This window comes from Schistocerca americana, chromosome 3, assembly GCF_021461395.2.
Source record: "Schistocerca americana isolate TAMUIC-IGC-003095 chromosome 3, iqSchAmer2.1, whole genome shotgun sequence".
Lineage (NCBI taxonomy): Eukaryota > Metazoa > Arthropoda > Insecta > Orthoptera > Acrididae > Schistocerca > Schistocerca americana.
Window position 1 is genome coordinate 254,372,315 of NC_060121.1, and position 19,534 is coordinate 254,391,848.

Here is a 19,534-nt window from a genome sequence, read left to right on the forward strand (position 1 = left end):
ATGTACCGTGCGCTATTCAGTGTCCCCTCGACGATCACCAGTGGTGTACGGCCAGTGTAGGAGATCGCTCCCCACACCATGATGCCGGGTGTTGGCCCTGTGTGCCTCGGTCGTATGCAGTCCTGATTGTGGCGCTCACCTGCACGGCGCCAAACACGCATACGACCATCATTGGCACCAAGGCAGAAGCGACTCTCATCGCTGAAGACGACACGTCTCCATTCGTCCCTCCATTCACGCCTGTCGCGACACCACTGGAGGCGGGCTGCAAGATGTTGGGGCGTGAGCGGAAGACGGCCTAACGGTGTGCGGGACCGTAGCCCAGCTTCATGGAGACGGTTGCGAATGGGCCTCGCCGATACCCCAGGAGCAACAGTGTCCCTAATTTGCTGGGAAGTGGCGGTGCGGTCCCTACGGCACTGCGTAGGATCCTACGGTCTTGGCGTGCATCCGTGCGTCGCTGCGGTCCGGTCCCAGGTCGACGGGCACGTGCACCTTCCGCCGACCACTGGCGACAACGTCGATGTACTGTGCAGACCTCACGCCCCACGTGTTGAGCAATTCGGCGGTACGTCCACCCGGCCTCCCGCATGCCCACTATACGCCCTCGCTCAAAGTCCGTCAACTGCACATACGGTTCACGTCCACGCTGTCGCGGCATGCTACCAGTGTTAAAGACTGCGATGGAGCTCCGTATGCCACGGCAAACTGGCTGACACTGACGGCGGCGGTGCACAAATGCTGCGCAGCTAGCGCCATTCGACGGCCAACACCGCGGTTCCTGGTGTGTACGCTGTGCCGTGCGTGTGATCATTGCTTGTACAGCCCTCTCGCAGTGTCCGGAGCAATTATGGTGGGTCTGACACACCGGTGTCAATGTGTTCTTTTTTCCATTTCCAGGAGTGTAGTTACGTCTATCTTCAAGAGCTACCAGTCCAGTTTCTTCAGCATCTCTGTAACGCTCACCTTTCAGACAGTACTTCATTATAGATACCTGCATCGTCTACAGAAAGTCTGAGGTTAGTATTAATAATGTCTGCAACATGAACAGCAAGGGTCCCACACACTTCCCTGGGCATACTCAAAGTGACTTCTATGTCTGAGGATGTTTCGCCATCCAAGATAACATACTACGTCCTCCCTTCCTAAAAGTCCCCAGTCCAATCACAAATTTCGCTCGATACCCCATATGGTCGAACTTTGGCAATAGGCGTAGGTGTGGTGCTGATTCAAATGCTTTTCGGAAATCAAGAAATATTGCATCTTCCTGAGTGCCTTGATCAAAATCTTTTAGTATGTCATGTGAGGAAAGTAATAGTTGAATTTCACATGATCGATATCTTCGAATCCATGCTGGTTGACATGGAGAGGTCGTTCTGTTCAAGATACTTCATTGTGTTTGAGTTCAGAATATGTTCTAAGATTCTACAACAATTCGATGTCAATGATATCGGACTGTACTACGCTTCTTGTAGACGGGTGTGACCTTCGCTTCCTTCCAACTACTGGAGACGGTGTCTAGTCCGAGGGGTCTAGGGTCGATAACAGTCAGCTGCAAGTTCAGTATCTATATAATCTGACAGATATTCCATCGGGCTCTGGAGCTTTGTTCAATTTTAACGATTTCAGCTGTTTCTCAGTACCACTGACAGTAATATCTATTTCACTCAGGTTATCATTGGTACGAGAATTAACATGCGCCAACACCCCTGGTTTTTCTTTTGTAAAAAAACATTGTAAGCAGAGTTAAGCATTTCTGCTTTTGCTTTGGTTCTCTGAGTTTCGGTTCTACTCTCGTCCATGAATGACTGGACACTAACTTTGGTGCCACTAACAGCCTTTACAAACAACCAGAATTTCTTTGGGTTTTGTCAATATTCTGCTAAGATAGTCACTGAAGGCGCATTGCTCTCATGACAGCCAAATGCGTTTCATTCAGTACCTCTCTACCACAGTCGTATGCTTTGTTTTACACCTATTATGCAGTAGTCTATTTCTTTAGAAGTTTCTGTAGAGTGACTATATACCATGAGGGAACCCTCCCATTATGAACTTCTTTGTTGGGTACATATCTATCCAGTCCATGGTCAACTTTTAAACTTGAGCCATTGTCCTCTCCATGCTCCTGTCCTGTGCTGAAGGTTTCAGGTTCCTCACTGAGATATTACACTACTGATTTTTATCAAGTTTACTGAACATATACATCTTTCTGCTTCTTTTAGTTGTCGTTTGTACTTTGGTAATCAATGTTGCCACAACTGCATCATGGTCATTGATACCAGTTTCGATGTGGACATCCTCAAAGAGGTCAGGTATACTTATTGCCATTAGGTACAATATATTACTACCATGGGTGGGACTCTGAACTGTCTAGTCTAGATAATTTTCAGAGATGGCATTTAGTAATGTTTCGTAGCATGCCTTATAACGCTCACTGAAATTTTTCCAATTGATCGTAGGATAATTAAAGTTTCTACCGATGATCACAGTATAATTGGGGAACTTACGTACAAGCCCATCCCTGATAGCGAATCTTGCCTCAACAATCTCACATGCAGCTTCAGTTCCTATCCCTGTGGATATGAGTTTTTTATATACTGCTAAAAATGCACCACCATTTCCCATTAGCCTATCCTTTCGAAATACGCTCAAATTTTCCCCAAAATGTCACTGCTGACAATTCCAGGTACATAATACCTAGTATTGTGTTAGCTTCACTGATTTTCAAGAGCACTCTGAACTCTGGTACTTTGTTGCGAATGCTTCGGCAGATAACCTGTGGCATTTTAATACTCTCACCTGTGGGAGGCATTTCTTTCGATCTTACACTGATACGTCTGGATTTTCTACAGCTGTCGTTATGTAGACTGGATGGAGCACAGGTATGACACCATTGCAAAAGGCAAACACTCAGACATTCAGTAGACACCAGAATGAGATTTTCACTCTGCAGCGGAGTGTGCGCTGATATGAAACTTCCTGGGAGATTAAAACTGTGTGCCCGACCGAGACTCGAACTCGGCGAAAGGCAAAGGTCCCGAGTTCGAGTCTCGGTCGGGCACACAGTTTTAATCTGCCAGGAAGTTTCATTCAGTAGACAGCTGTACAACAGTCTTGCAGACACATAACGTTCTTGAGTTTAGGATGAAAGTCTTTTTTGTGCTGCCAGTATATATGCTGGATCATACTTCTGTGATAAGTTGTAACTATGTGCTTCACTTGAGCTCATATTCTGATAACGAACTATTTGAAGTGGAATGATCATATAAAATTAATTGTTGGTAAGGCGGGTACCAGGTTGAGATTCATTGGGAGAGTGCTTAGAAAATGTAGTCCATCAACAATGGAGGTGGCTTACAAAACACTCGTTCGACCTATACTTGAGTATTGCTCATCAGTGTGGGATCCGTACCAGATCGGTTTGACGGAGGAGATAGAGAAGATCCAAAGAAGAGCGGCGCGTTTCGTCACAGGGTTATTTGGTAACCGTGATAGCGTTACGGAGATGTTTAATAAACTCAAGTGGCAGACTCTGCAAGAGAGGCGCTCTGCATCGCGGTGTAGCTTGCTCGCCAGGTTTCGAGACAGTGCGTTTCTGGATGAGGTATCGAATATATTGCTTCCCCCTACTTATACCTCCCGAGGAGATCACGAATGTAAAATTAGAGAGATTAGAGCGCGCACGGAGGCTTTCAGACAGTCTCGTTCTTCCCGCGAACTATACGCGACTGGAACAGGAAAGGGAGGTAATGACAGTGGCACGTAAAGTGCCCTCCGCCACACACCGTTGGGTGGCTTTCGGAGTATAAATGTAGATGTAGATGTAGATAACTGCCTTTTGCGGCCAGTATTTTTTCCCGACTGAGACTGGCGTGAACGGCATAGGGCTGACTAAGTGCATTCATTCGTGACGTTCCACGCATCTCATCAAGAAGGTGACCCTTCTATGATGTGGAACGAGCTGTTAGTGAAATACGAGTAACTGTTACCAACAACTACAAGGGGCTTTCAATAAGTTTCTCCGCCAGTTTCGGTAGAAAAAATGCGGAATTTGTTGTGGGACATCGTGGAACCTTCCCGCTTCAGCCCTTTTAGATTCAGAAACTGTGATAGGAGGCGGTATTATACGCAGCCTTCAAAATGCCGTCTGTAAAGAAGGTGCCTACCAAGCTGAGAGCTGTCATTGACTTTTTTTCTTTTTTGCGGAAAACCAGAGCATCGCAGATAGTCATAGAAACGTGCGTAATGTCCTAGAAGACCTGGCAGTGAACAAAAGCACGACGATTCGTTGAACGACGCGTGTGTCAACATCGCAACAAGGTCGCGCAAACTTGTCCAATGTCCCGCGTACTGTCTGGCCGCACACAGCTGTGGCTCCTGTAATGTTGGCACGTGCGGACAGTCTCATTAGAAGTGATAGACGGATCACAGTTAGACACCTCGCTGTTCAACTGGATGTTTCTGTCGGTAGTGCTGATACACTCGTCCACCAGTTGGGGTACTCAAAAGTGTTTGCCCACTTGGTTCCTCTCCGCCTAACAGAAGACCACAAAGACCAACGAAGGACCATTTATGCAGACTTGCTTACAAGTTACGAGACTGCTCGTGGCAGTTTTTGTCTCGAATATCGTTACAGACGATGAAAGATGGGTTCATCACTTCGAACTGGAAACAAAACGGCACTCTATGGAGTGGCACAACGCCACCTCCCCTCCGAAGAAAAATTTCAAAGCTGCACTCTCAGCCGGTGAAGTCATGGCGACCGCCTTCTTGGACTCAGAATGCTTTATTGTATTCGAAATCCTCTTTCATGGTTCAACGATCACTCAGAAGTGTATTGTGCTACACTTAGGTAACTGAAGAAACGACTTTAACGTCTTCGTCGCCACATAAATGCAAACGAACTTCTCCTCCATGACAACGCAAGGCCTCACATAATTCTGCGCACCCGGGAAGAACTCACAAAACTTCATTAGGCTCTTTTACCTCATCCAGCCTACCGCCTGTATCTCGCACCTTCCGACTTCTATGAGTTTACCGCACTCCCCTGGCCACCAGACTCTCCGATTTAAACCCAGTGGAGAATACGTGGGACCCCCTCGATCGGGATATTCGGGCCATGGATCCACAACAGAGAAACCTAGCGCACTGACCATGGCACTGGAGTCGGCGTGTCTCCATATCCCTGTCGGGACCTTCTACAACCTCATTGACTCTTTTTGCACATCTCGCTGCGTTATCACATTAACGCATCTGGACAGTGTACTAGTTGCGCTTCTGTCAGGTAAATGAAACCTACGAAATTAGCAGTCAACATGTTACTCTGAAACAACAAACTGCAACTCCCTTAGTTAAATTATGCAGCTGTTGTTTTTCTTCTATTAGTGGCTTAATATTTACTTTTTTAGTTTGTGGAGTAAGCGATATTCATTTTCAGTGTAAAATTTATAAACTGATGGCCGGTTTTGATTGATCAAGCAATCATCCTCATATCAAAAATTTCGTTACCATCAGTGACCCGTCAAAGTACAAACACGTACTCTGTGATATTGATTATTTTGGTATGTATCTAAGAAAGTAATTACTTACATCTGTAACGACAGAAGCCTGTTTACAATGCACTGGACTTGACAAGTAACTTTAAAATAAACTCTGAAACTTGCCATACAGGTAACCGAAATTTTCAATCCTTGAGTCAAAATAATCAAATAATTTGCAGAAAGACTGGCTGGTGACAAGTTTCAAATTTTATTTTGAATTGGTAGTTATTTTTAATTTAATTCTTTATATTGTATGAGATCCAATACGTCAAACTGCCTGTTGGCTACTGTCTCGAGTTCTTCGGCCGACGTTTGTGTGATGATTTTTCTTACGTTTCGCCAGCACGAGTGGCTGGCATTGTCAAAGCTTTGCCCTCCATTACTGGTCGTGCACAGGAGTCGAGCTCGCGGCCACATATTATGTGCGCCAACGTCCAAGGCTTTTACCGTGGTCATTCCGGCTACGGTTCTCCCCTTGATACCTGCAACGATTGTTCGATGCATGACGGGAATCCAGGATGCGTTCACGTTGAAGCTATCCTCTTTCTTGCTGAAACCATTGTCATGTTTGTGTACTTCCATAGCTCCCCTGAAAAAGCGGGTGTGATAGCTCTTCTCTACAGCAAGAACTTCCGTATTGGCGAATTTCGCTATGTGGTCGGTCTCACAAAGCGCGTGCTCCGCCACGGCCGATTTCTCCACCTTCTCCAGCTACAATGGCCCTGTGTTGAGTGATCCCGGTGTTCACTGATAGTCCAGTGATTCCAACATATAATTTTCCACATGTTCATGGTATACGGTGTGTTCCCAACATTACAAGTGGGTCCCTTTTCTCCTTTGCCGATCTGAGACACTGTTTGGTCTTCTTTATCGGTTTGTAAATACTCCATGCAAAATGCGGCCGATTCTGTCTGTCACTATGGGAATGTATGGCAGAAAGGCTGCTTCTGACATTTCTTTTTCCGACTGTGACACTTGTTATGTAGTTAGTGGAGTACCCAGCGCTCCTCAGAACGCTTTCCAGGTATTGCATCTCGAGTCTGAGGTGCTGAGGCTCGCATATTTGTCTTCCTCGCGTTACGAAAGTTTCAGTCATGCCGACCACATGGTAAAATTTGCCGACACGGAAGTTCTTGCTGTAGACAAGGGCTATCACACCCGCTTGTTCAGGAGAGCTACAGAAATACACAAATATGTCAATAGCTTCAACAAGAAGGAGGAAAGCCTCAAGGTGAACGGATCCTGGATTCTTGTCGTGCAGCGAACGACCGTTGGAGCTAGCAAGGGGATAACCGCAACGGGAATGACCACAGAAAAGTCTTCCGACCTTGACGCGCCAGACACATACAATCTGCGGCCGCGAGATCGATTCCAGTCCACCAAAATCGGTCGGGGGGGGGGGGGGGGGGGGGGGGAAGCTTTGACAATGACAACCACTCGTGCTGGTGAAACGCCAGAAACAAATCATAAAAAAAAGTCGACCGGAAAAACCGAGAGAGAAGCCAATAGGCAATTCGTCAACAAGAGGCCACGAAAGCCATAACAATTTGATACTTACCGAATACCTCTGTGCCATAAAACATTACTCTAATTTGAGCCATAGACAAGAAGGCAATACCAACCAGAGAACTGTTATTGTGCCTTGTATTCCAACTTTGGGAATCGCGGTTCAAATGAAAGTGACTTTTTCTGTCGACAACAAAAAACATTAAGAGGTTAATATACTGAGAAGAGAGAGTGATAAATCCAGATTCCTTTAGAAAGAGCTCTGCAAGATATACTGTTATCTACTCTACACGTTGTTTATGTTCCCCAGAAGATGATTCCGTAACACAACAGGAAGCGAAAATGTGCCAAATGGGGGTAACAACTTGGTCTTTAGTGTACAGTGTGCTGGATGTACTTCTGTGACCATAAAATTCCTCCGCATTCCGCCCAAAGACCACGCAGACCACTATTCTGTGAAACTCTAAGATTCCGATAATGAATGCGGATAAATATTGCTTTCACCACAGCGAGTTACAAACCTACGTGGTCTGATCATACGAAATGTGCTCTAAAAGTAACGGGAATTTATTTTTATTTTCGCGGGCCTTCTGCATCCGATTTTCAATTTTTTTGTCTTGTTGGTACACATGTTCTTGATGTATGTTTGCATTTTCAGTTATTACGAGTATTTAGCTTATTGTAGACAGTCTGCAAGGTTATATGTATTTTCGAGTGCTCGGCGAATTTTTACTTTCGATAAAGACAAGTCAAATAATTTGCATTAAATTTTGGTTGGAAATGAAATAAAGTGCAGCACCGCACTCAAAATGCTGATTGGGGCTTTTAACGACATTACTATGAATAAGACAAGAGTTTATGAGTGGTATAAACGTTTCAAAGAGGGTCGAGAAGAATTTGAAAGCGACGACCGCGCTGGACGCCCTAGTACAAAATTACTAAAAAGCATTGTGGAAGAAGTAAAGAAAATGGATCTCAAAAACCGCTGAATCACCACCAGAGAGGTTGCTCATGACGGCGGCATATCCTTTGGCTCATGCCAGGCAATTTTTTCCGATGTTTAGGGTACGAAACGTGTAGCAGGAAAGTTTGTTCCGGAATTTTTGAATTTCGACCTAAACGATGTCGAGTAGAAATCGCACAGGAATTGCTGAACGAAGTCGACAACAATCCAGAAATTCGTTATAACAGGTGAAGAAATATGGTTTATACAGGTGTGACGTCGAAGCCAAGGCACAATTGTCCCAATGAAAACTGCTTGAAGAGCCAAGACGGAAAAGAATTCGATGCATTCGATCACATGTGAAGATTCGCACTGTTTGCTTCGTTTAAAATGGCATAGTGCATCATGATTTCCTTCCTTATGGTCGTGCGGCGAATAAGGAAAATACATGAAAGTTATGCACCATTTCCGTGAAGCCATTCGAAGAAAACGACCGGAATTGTGACAAAACCACTCGCCTAAATTGAATCACGATAATGCCCTCGTTCACGCCTGAATGCTTGTTCGTGGGTTTTTGGCAAAAACAAAACTGTTATGTTGCCTCAGCCATCGTGTTCGCCGGACATGGCCCCCTATGACCTCTTTCTATTCCCGAGGCTGAAGAGAACCATGAAAGGATGTCGTTTAGCTACCATTGATGACATAAAAACAGAAATGCTGAAGTAGTTGAACACGGTAACAAAAAGTGAGTTCCAGAAGTGCTTCCATGGTTGGAGAAAGTGCTGGCACCAGTGTGTTATATCTGAGCGGGTTTATTTTGAAAGGGACGATGTTGATGAATAAATAAAGATTCTTTAAGAAAAACAAAAATTCCCGTTACTTCTTGATCACACTTCGTATATTTCACATTAACAATAAAATGGAAAGCAATATTAACGTAATGAGAACTGTCGTTAGAACTTTGTGGGGTGCGGCGCTTTACATTCCTTTGCTCATGTAGCAGGGCCCAGTCCGGTCATTCGTAGATTACGGATGCGTCATACGTCACAAAGGTGCTAAGCATGCACAGAAGAAACTTGACGGCACAGTTTTGCTGCCTGCCTGCATGTGTTGGGACAATGTAGTCAGCATCCGCGAACGCCTTACTACTGAAATTCCATTCTACGTCCAACATAACTTTTTTTTATTTTTTATTTGGCGAAAATATTTATTTGTCACTGAATTCACAGCTTACGTTACTCTTTGTTGTATACTGATGGTTCTCGATAAAATAATCTCGTTAGAAATTGGGTGTGCATTCTTAGCCCCCAAGCAGAAGTGCAAATTTGAACCCCCCCTAGACTGTTCTGTTTTTACTGCGGAGATGATAGTGATACGAAAGGCTCTCAAATTTGGCTGCCATTATCGGTTCCATAACCTTTTTATGCCATCGGATTCAAAATCTGTATTACAGTCCTTAAAATACACGAGGTAGTTTAATAAAATGAGCTCCAAATTTCTGGAAATTTCACGAAAACCGCGTTTCAGTCTGCCATAAAGGCCACTGCGCTGCAGTCAAACCATAATTAGAAACCCGCTGGTCCCAAACGTTTCAGGCAGGCAAGAAGCTGATAACCACTTACGCTGTTCACGCTTGATGTTTTCTCCGACGGCGAGAGCTTCTTCCAGCAGAATATCACTTCGCATGTCACAAGGCCAGAATGGTGCCGCAGTGGTTTGACGAGCATGGTTGTGAATTCACTTTAATGTCGTGGCCACCAAATCCGATGGAACACGTCTGGGACGCTATCAGGCGCCAGCTCTGTGCCCAGGAACCACCAACCGGAAAGTTACAGGAATTGGGTGATCCATGCGGAGACATCTGGCGCCACATACCTCCGGAAACCTAGCAAGGACTTATCGTTTCCATGCCGCGCAGAATCGCTGCTGTATTCAGTTCCAAAGGGGGATCAACACGGTATTAAGCAGACGATCATAATGCTTCAGCAAATCAGAATATGGTTACCGTAGCGTCATATTACAATCCCTAGCCTTAGCAATCTATGTAAGTATATAGAGGATGGTCCATTGATAGTGACCGGACCAAATATCTCACGAAATAAGCATCAAACGAAAAAACTACCAAGAACGAAACTCGTCTAGCTTGAATGGGAAAACCAGACGGCGCTATGGTTGGCCCGCTAGATAGCGCTGCCATAGGTCAAACGGGTATCAACTGCGTATTTTTTAAATAGGAACCCCCATTTTTTATTACATATTCGTGTAGTACGTAAAGGAATATGAATTTTTGAGTTGGACCACTTTTTCGCTTTGTGATAGGTGGCGCTGTAATAGTCACAAACGTATAAGTACGTGGTATCACGTAACATTCCGCCAGTGCGGACGGTATTTGCTTCGTGATACATTACCCGTGTTAAAATGGACCGTTTACCAATTGCGGAAAAGGTCGATACCGTGTTGTGATCAAAATGCCCAACGGGCGTGTGCTATGTATGCTGCTCGGTGTCCTGGACGACATCATCCAAGTGTCCAGACCGTTCGCCGGGTAGTTACGATACTTAAGGAAACAGGAAGTGTTCAGCCACGTGTGAAACGTCAACCACGACCTGCAACAAATGATGATGCCCATCACTAGCAGACAAATTGCGCGTGAATCGGGAATCTCAAAAATGTCAGTGGTGAGAATGCTACATGAACATCGATTGCACCCGTACCATATTTCTATGCACCAGGAATTGCATGGCGACGACTTTGAGCGTGGTGTACAGTTCTGCTAGTGGGCAGAAGAGAAATTACTGGACGGTGACAGATTTTTTCCACGCGTTTTGTTCACCGACGAAGCGTGATTCACCAACTGCGGTAACGTAAACCGGCATAATATGCACTATTGGCCAATGGACAATCCACGATGGCTGCGACAAGTGGAACATCAGCGACCTCGGCGGGTTGATGTATGGTGCGGCATTATGGGAGGAAGGATCATTGGCCCCCATTTTATCGATGGCAATCTAAATGATGCAATGTATGCTGATTTCGTACGTAATGTTCTACCGATGTAACTACAAGATGTTTCACTGCATGACAGAATGGCGATGTACTTCCAACATGATGGATGTCCGACACATAGCTCGCGTGCTGTTGATGCAGTATTGAATAGCATATTTCATGACACGTGGATTGGTCGTCGAAGCATCATACCATGGCTCGCACGTTCACCGGATCTGACGTCCCCGGATTTCTTTCTGTGGGGAAAGTTGAAGGATATTTGCTATCGTGAACCATCGACAACGCCTGATAACGTGTGTCAGCGCATTGTCAATGCATGTGCGAACATTACGGAAGGCGAACTACTCGCTGTTGAGAGGAATGTCGCTACACCTATTGCCAAATGCATTGACGTTGACGGACATCATTTTGAGCATTTATTGCATTAATGTGGTATTTACAGGTAATCACGCAGTAACAGCATGCGTTCTCAGAAATGATAAGTTCAGATAGGTACATGTATGGCATTGGAACAACCGAAATAAAATGGCTCTGAGCACTATGGGACTCAACGGCTGAGGTCATCAGTCCCCTAGAATTTAGAACTAGTTAAACCTAACTAACCTAAGGACATCACAAACATCCATGCCCGAGGCAGGATTCGAACCTGCGACCGTAGCGGTCTTGCGGTTCCAGACTGCAGCGCCTTTAACCGCACGGCCACTTCGGCCGGCCGAAATAAAATGTTCAAACGTACTTACGTTCTGTATTTTAATTTAAAAATCTACCTGTTACCAACTGTTCATCTAAAATTGTGAGCCATATGTTGGTGACTATTACAGCGCCATCTATCACAAAGCGAAAAAGTGGTCCAACTTAAACATTCATATTTCCTTACGTACTACACGAATATGTAATAAAAGAGGGGGGTTCCTATTTAAAAAAAAAAAAAAAAAAAAACAGTTGATATCCGTTTGACCTATGGCAGCGCCATGTAGTGGGCCAACCATAGCGCCATCTGGTTTCCCCCTTCAAGCTAGACGAGTTTCGTTCTTTGTAGTTTTCTCGTTTGATGCTCATTTCGTGAGATATTTGGCCCAGTCACGATCAATGGACCACCCTGTATAAGGAACAGAATTAGATGTGGAAGGAAAATGAGCAGAATGCTCTTTTGCGAAAAATAAATAATGTGTGCGATACTCCAGTGCCTTTGATGTTCAGAATTTCGATGTAATGTTCCTTCGGACGTGCATGCTTGTCCGTAGGCCTAACGGGGACTGCGGCGACTGCAGCTGTTATGAAATGAATTCGCACTTGCGAAAACGAACAACCATCAGCTGTATAAGGGAGTGTCGACAGCGGAAATGTGTGCCGGGACGAGACTCGAACCCAGCTGTCCCGATGTCCCGATGTCCCGCTTTACGTGAGCGGTCGCCTCAACAGCTTCGGCTGTCAGGGCAGGAATCGCGACCACACCCAGACTTCTATTTCTCGTCGTCCGTCTGCCACAACCTGCACTCGTACGCTACGTATATTTCGGTCCAGGAAGGACATTTTTGTTGAGAGTCGAGGGCCTGTATTTCCGAAGGAGCATTGCGATTTTCAGTTAAAATGTCTCGCCTGTACAGGAATTACACAGTGTGTCCACGAGTACAGGTTGTTACGCAGAACAACGACATATTGAAGTTTGCGTCCGACCGTGGGTCGTGCACGGATTGCCTAATGGTGCCGGCACAGTACCTCAGCGTGTTCGGTCAGAGGGTTAGCTGCCCTCTGTGATAAAAGAACTGAGTTCACCGATCAACAACGAACTAAAAGGGGTGTCTTACGACGTCCGCCCCGAGCAGATACAACGAACGAAAGCGAACAAAATGAGATTTAAAAAAAAGAATCACGTAAAGCGGGAAATCCGGGTTTGAATCCCGGTCCGCCACAAATTTTCACTGTCGACATTCACTTATACAACTAATGGTTGTGGGTATTCGCAACTCCAAATACGTTTCATGTAAGTAATGTGTTGTTTTCTTTTCAGAAGAAAAATTGTTTGTAGAGTAAATACCTTCGATAAAAAATATGATCACTATGCTCGTCCAGATATGAGACTACTACGTTATACACAGAGCTTCCAGCACAGACGTTTCATCATTAATAAACAAAAATACTACTGGTTTCAGACAAGCAAGGCGAGGCTTAAAAAACTGAAAATGTTGCTATATAATCAGTACTAAATTAGCCCCATATATCTTGCACAAATTTAATGTCGTTCTTGTTATTTTGAGATACTTTATTTATAACAAGTTGCTGCTTCTATGTAATCAACACAAAACACTTTATTTCAGTCAAGAAGAACTCTGATGTCCTGTTGCACGAGCTGAATTGTCTTTGGAAGGAAAAGAAAAATTTCAGCGGCATATATATCACCTATCAGAAATATATGGATAAATATGAAGTTTACATTACATACTGCAGAGATCTCCAGAAACTGAGAGAAATGATTTTCCAGAGAAATGTGTAAGTGACTTTACCTTTATTACATAACCGGAAATTTTTATAAACACATGAAAGTCAACCTACATCTGTTAAACATTTGGGTACCATCGAAAAACTGAGCAAGGTACTTAAGAATATTGACATGTTTCCAACAGTAAACAGTATTATCGATTAATACCGACTGTTATTCTTGCCACGTTCAGGTCCATTACAATCAGTTAGCGCCTTGCGTCGCCAGGGCTAGCAACGTGACGACTTAGTTCCGGTCGTTCCCTCTGGAACATAGCGCCGTGACGAAATTCCTCCACCTGAGCGATTTCTAGCAAGTATCTTCACTTCATTCCAGGTTTTTCCATCCTCTGCATCTTCTCTATCGATCGTCCTTTTCCAGGTCTGTTTGGGACGACAACGTTTTCTAACTCCTTGAGGGTTCCAATCCAGCGCCATCCTTTCAACAGCTCCATTAGTTTTCTCAAATGCCAAATCCAGTTCCACTTTCTTTCCTTGATTTGTATATTGATTGGTTGCTGATTTGTCTCCCTCCAAAGATCCGGCCATCTCACATTCAAGATACGCCGGAGCAACGTGCTTTGCAAATTATTTCGATGGGACGATTGAGGGGGGGTTCACAGAAAACAGGTTGGGAATCTAGTATCTGCAGGGACACGAAACAATTCGCGTCCAAGACGTGCAAAAGTGTTCTTCAAAAGCTGACAAATGAAAACGATTATACTTCCATTTCTGTGTTCGTAGTACGTAACTGCAAATGTTTTGTGGAAGACCCACTGTAATCACTGTATGTCGATTAAAATGCCAGATACCGTACCACGCAGACTACTTTTAGCAAATAAAAACAAATATGTCTCGAATCAAAATCGAAACCTCCACCTCCTGCATACCAACCCAAACACTGCCTACTGCACCAACCACACAGCACTGCTCTGTTTGCTGACAGAGGTAGTTACTATACATGTGATTACAGTGTTGCCAGATTGCCAACCTTTAACGTCCATTTACTGTCTGAAATACGCGCAGGACGAAATTTTGTGAGACATTTTTGTATCGCCAATATATGAGCAAGTTCGAGTGTGCGAATTTTTCTTCGCCCTCTATGTATATATAAAATGGCACCCGGCCAGTGGTGCACAATAGTACGTGCAGGCACTGGGATTTCCGTGTACCGCATCTCAAGTGAAGAACCAGGAACCGGAAAAACACAGTGTTAGGTTCCACTGGCAAACACGTTTTGGCAACAGACGTCGCAATCGACTACCTCGGAATGCAACAACGGAAAGATGGGACAGAGTGCAGTACACCAATCAGTGCTGGGCAATGACTGGTGCGCAGGATTCGAACCTGCGACCGCAGCAGCAGCGGGGTTCCGGACCGAAGCATCTAGAACCGCTCGCCCACAGCGGCCGGCCATGGGATTGAATAAGCCTCAAAAACAGTAACGTTCTAATCATATTCACGAGTACGGTGTCGTCTTAATTGCAAAAAATATGTATTGACGAAGTTCATGACGATTTACTTATCATTTGGAAATGGCACAAACGTCGAAATAGCGATTGTGAGGTAAATGAAACCATTGAGAGTCCAGACAGAACATGTAAGTTTTGAAATACTGTAAGATTCTGGATCTGAGGGAACAGAAAAAGACTCAGTAGTGTCTGACATCGACTCTCGCGCCCGTACACACAGTAACATGCTTTGTTCTTCTAAAGCATCTGTAACATTCCGCTCTTTCCCATTGCACTCACCAGATATGTCAGTGGGTATCCATAGAAACGGTCAACATGCTCCGTAAGATATCAGAGGGAGTCAGAGTAAATTATCCCTATTGCATGCCAACTTTCACTATAAATCAGCGACAACGATACAGGCATTGGTCAGCTTTTAAATAACACTTTTGCACGTGTTGGAAGGGAATATATATATATATATATATATATATATATATATATATATATATTAATTGTCTAGATCACATTTAGGTATCAGAAATTAGATCCGTAATTTCAATTTATTTCAGTTTAAAAAGTCAACCATCTTCAGATCCAATTTTGTGAGAAGTTAGTGCTAAGTGTATGTGACACGGATAAAATACAGCATCCTAAAAGCAGGAAGCACTACCATCACAAATATATAAAATAAACATTTGTAGGTCACAGTAGAATCTCATGTACTATACAGCGTGTTCCAGAAATGTTGCGACGAACTTCAGTAGGTTGTAGAGGGCGTCTTGAGGAGCAAATCGACTATAGGTACCCATGTCCGGAATGTCATACAGCGACACTACGGAGCGTCAAAGATACAGGCGTCGGCGCTTTCTAATAGATCACCCTTTCGGCTGCAGACATGACTTTGTACGCCGACGGAACGTAGACGGAACGTAAGGCGTAACGTCTCGCAATGTCGTTTGGTGTTCAGAGATCACTACTGATCACAACGATCGCCAGTGGAGAAGATAGTGATAGCTGCTGTATAGACAGGCCTTGCCTCCTGTGAATGCGATACTCTGTCGCCTGTGTGGATGACAACTTCAGACACAGGTTCCAAGCGTAGTTTATTTTTCTCCTGGAACCATTGCCCACAGAGGCAACTAAACATTCATAGGGGACACGACGTGGCTACGCAGCAGCTAGCTCCATATTCCCCACTGACGATCTCTCGCGATCACTGAGTAACAACCATTGTGAATCATTCCGCCTGCGGTCCGTCAACGTACAAAGTCACGTTTTCTCTCTAAGTGGTGGCATAATGGCAGATGCTGGTGGCTAAAATTTCGACGCTCTGTAGTGTCGATGGATGACGTTTCCGGGCACGTGTTCCTATTCTCGATTTATTCCTCGAGATAACGATCTACAACCCCTCCAAGTTTGTTGCAACATTTGTGGGATACCCTGCATATGTATACAGTGAGCTCGTAAATTCCCGTTACAAACTTCTACGTCTTGTAGGTGCGGGTGAGTACATAATATTTTGATTAAGAACCCATGTCCGGAAACTTACCGTTTACTTTCTACGACGGTTTCAATTCAGATTTTTAACTCATACACTGTTGTTTGAGGAATTGAATTAGGCGTGACGCAGTACAATTACGTGTAATAGGCAACAGTTCGGAAGGAAACATAGCGAAACATCTATTTATCACAATTTATGCGAAGTTTAAATTACGAGACTCCTATAGAGAAAGAATAAGATCTGCTGGCACGAGTTCTGGTCGTTGCACTAGAAATTGAGGAGACACCATGTGGGATGTAGAGTGTGTACCAGAACATGCTTCGTAGCTGTGGCGGATACAGAAAAACCTCAAGGAGGTGACACTAAAGATATCTTGAGCTACCTGTACTTTTACCGTAACAAAAAAATAATCAACTCACATGCAAAGTTTAAGAAAGTTTTATTTCAACTGATTATACACATATACAAGACAATGCCATCGTATGATACAAAAAAGTTAGAATTGTAGTACTCTTCCGTAAATGATGAATTCTGTGCGCCTATTCTTCCTGGCAAATTGGTTAATTACATCGTCAATAGGACAATCAGTGCCAGGTTGAGTGTTCAACAGAGCTAAGCCGTTCCCTTCTAGTGCATTCGATATAGGGCCTATATAGTAACAAGGCGTTTATAGGAATCTTCTCGAAAGTCACTATTATCGGAGATATATGCATCAATAGTATTACGAGTTAGGTATGGGAAACTATTGTTAAGCTATTAGTAAAAATATTGTCACAAGTCTCGTAACAATATTTTTTTCTGAGAAATTACTATGAATTACTATTATTAATATTTCATAATCAACTGATCACTCGTCACTCTTGTCTAATCTTCGCGCTTGCACTTGCTGCAACTAGGACTTTTTACTTATTCATTCATCTGTCTTAATATTTCTGCTTTTGAATGTAAAATAACTTCCTATTCGGCGAATAGTCCGTATTTATAACGCTAAGTATCGACGGCACTCTGTACAAGAAAGCAGTAGAATATTCGTGATTTTGCTCGAACAAATGCCAAACGGAATAACGTATCGAGATCACTAGAATGGCTGCGACTTTTCTCTTAGGTATGTGTTAGCTATCTATGTGCCAAACAGAAACGTATAAAACACGATGGTGCAGACGTGCGTGCTTCATAGGAAAGTACAACTACTCGATTCAGTCGAGTCGACTGACGAAACTACGGAACAGCATGCGGGCTGACTGAGGGGGAGGGGGGGGGGGCGGGGGCGGGTGGCAATGCGAGCGGCCCCGCAGGGGGGGGGGCGCCTCCCCCCCCCCCGACCCATATGTATCCGCCACTGCTTTGTAGGTACACTAACAAAATTGGTGGTCGCCACATCGAGCCGCTGTTGTAATGCATCAGTACTGTTCTGTACGTACAGTATGCTGGATTCTTTTTTTGTTTTGGAATAACGTAAACACGTAATGAAACGCCCTGCTTAAGTCCGCAGGACAGAGCAGGTAGTTGGAATTGTGGAAAGGGGCCAAAAAGGGGCTGTCAGTTACACTCAAACATGTACCTTCATTTGGTTGCCAAAATAACACAGCAAAAGTTATCGGCTGAATATGCCACACTATCTTGTGCCTTAAGGGACCAACCACTTAAATTTAAAAACGGCTGAAAGCCATTAACTTAAAATTCAGACTCAAAATAGAATATTTAGAAGGCAGAAGGCCTCACGTAAGTAAGTTCTGTAACTTGACTGATGGCTCAACAAATCTAACACTTCAAAAGCAAACAAGTTTCATTTAAAGACGGCTGAAGACCCATGATTTAAGACTGCAGGTAAAATTAATTTAAAAGAAACACAAGGCAGAAGGCCTTATCTTCAATTAGGCTGAAGGCTCCACACAGTCTGATACTTGAAGGACAAGAACTTTAATTTATGAACGGCTGGAGGCAGATTACTTGAAACAACTAAAATAATTTTTAGTTGGTAGAAGGCCCAAAGCTCGATCTTTAAACAATATTTTACACAGGCTGAAGACCCAAACAATCTAAGATTTAACAAGTAAGGAATTTAAATTTTAAAGCAGCTATAGGCCCATTATTTAAAACCCAACTAAAAGCATACAAATTCAAACCATCGGCTATAAGCCATTAAAATACACAATCCAACACCAATAAGGAAAGGCAGTACAGCCAGCGGCGCTCAGAAGTTTCCGGGGGTCGGTCTGCAATTGAAATACACTCCTGGAAATGGAAAAAAGAACACATTGACACCGGTGTGTCAGACCCACCATACTTGCTCCGGACACTGCGAGAGGGCTGTACAAGCAATGATCACACGCACGGCACAGCGTACACACCAGGAACCGCGGTGTTGGCCGTCGAATGGCGCTAGCTGCGCAGCATTTGTGCACCGCCGCCGTCAGTGTCAGCCAGTTTGCCGTGGCATACGGAGCTCCATCGCAGTCTTTAACACTGGTAGCATGCCGCGACAGCCTGGACGTGAACCGTATGTGCGGTTGACGGACTTTGAGCGAGGGCGTATAGTGGGCATGCGGGAGGCCGGGTGGACGTACCGCCGAATTGCTCAACACGTGGGGCGTGAGGTCTCCACAGTACATCGATGTTGTCGCCAGTGGTCGGCGGAAGGTGCACGTGCCCGTCGACCTGGGACCGGACCGCAGCGACGCACGGATGCACGCCAAGACCGTAGGATCCTACGCAGTGCCGTAGGGGACCACACCGCCACTTCCCAACAAATTAGGGACACTGTTGCTCCTGGGGTATCGGCGAGGACCATTCGCAACAGTCTCCATGAAGCTGGGCTACAGTCCCGCACACCGTTAGGCCGTCTGCCGCTGACGCCCCAACATCATGCAGCCCGCCTCCACTGGTGTCGCGACAGGCGTGAATGGAGGGACGAATGGAGACGTGTCGTCTTCAGCGATGAGAGTCGCTTCTGCCTTGGTGCCAATGATGGTCGTATGCGTGTTTGGCGCCGTGCAGGTGAGCGCCACAATCAGGACTGCATACGACCGAGGCACACAGGGCCAACACCCGGCATCATGGTGTGGGGAGCGATCTCCTACACTGGCCGTACACCACTGGTGATCGT

The 19,534-nt window shown here is 44.8% G+C and overlaps 1 protein-coding gene across 1 annotated transcript in view; it reads left to right on the forward strand.

The window, feature by feature from the left end:
- The window catches only part of LOC124606694, a 209,928-nt gene that overhangs the window by 94,971 nt on the left and 95,423 nt on the right, over positions 1-19,534 (forward strand). The window contains exon 4 of the mRNA XM_047138719.1: positions 13,314-13,485. Coding sequence (XP_046994675.1) covers positions 13,314-13,485 — 172 coding nt within the window. The remainder of the gene's footprint in view (positions 1-13,313; positions 13,486-19,534) is intronic.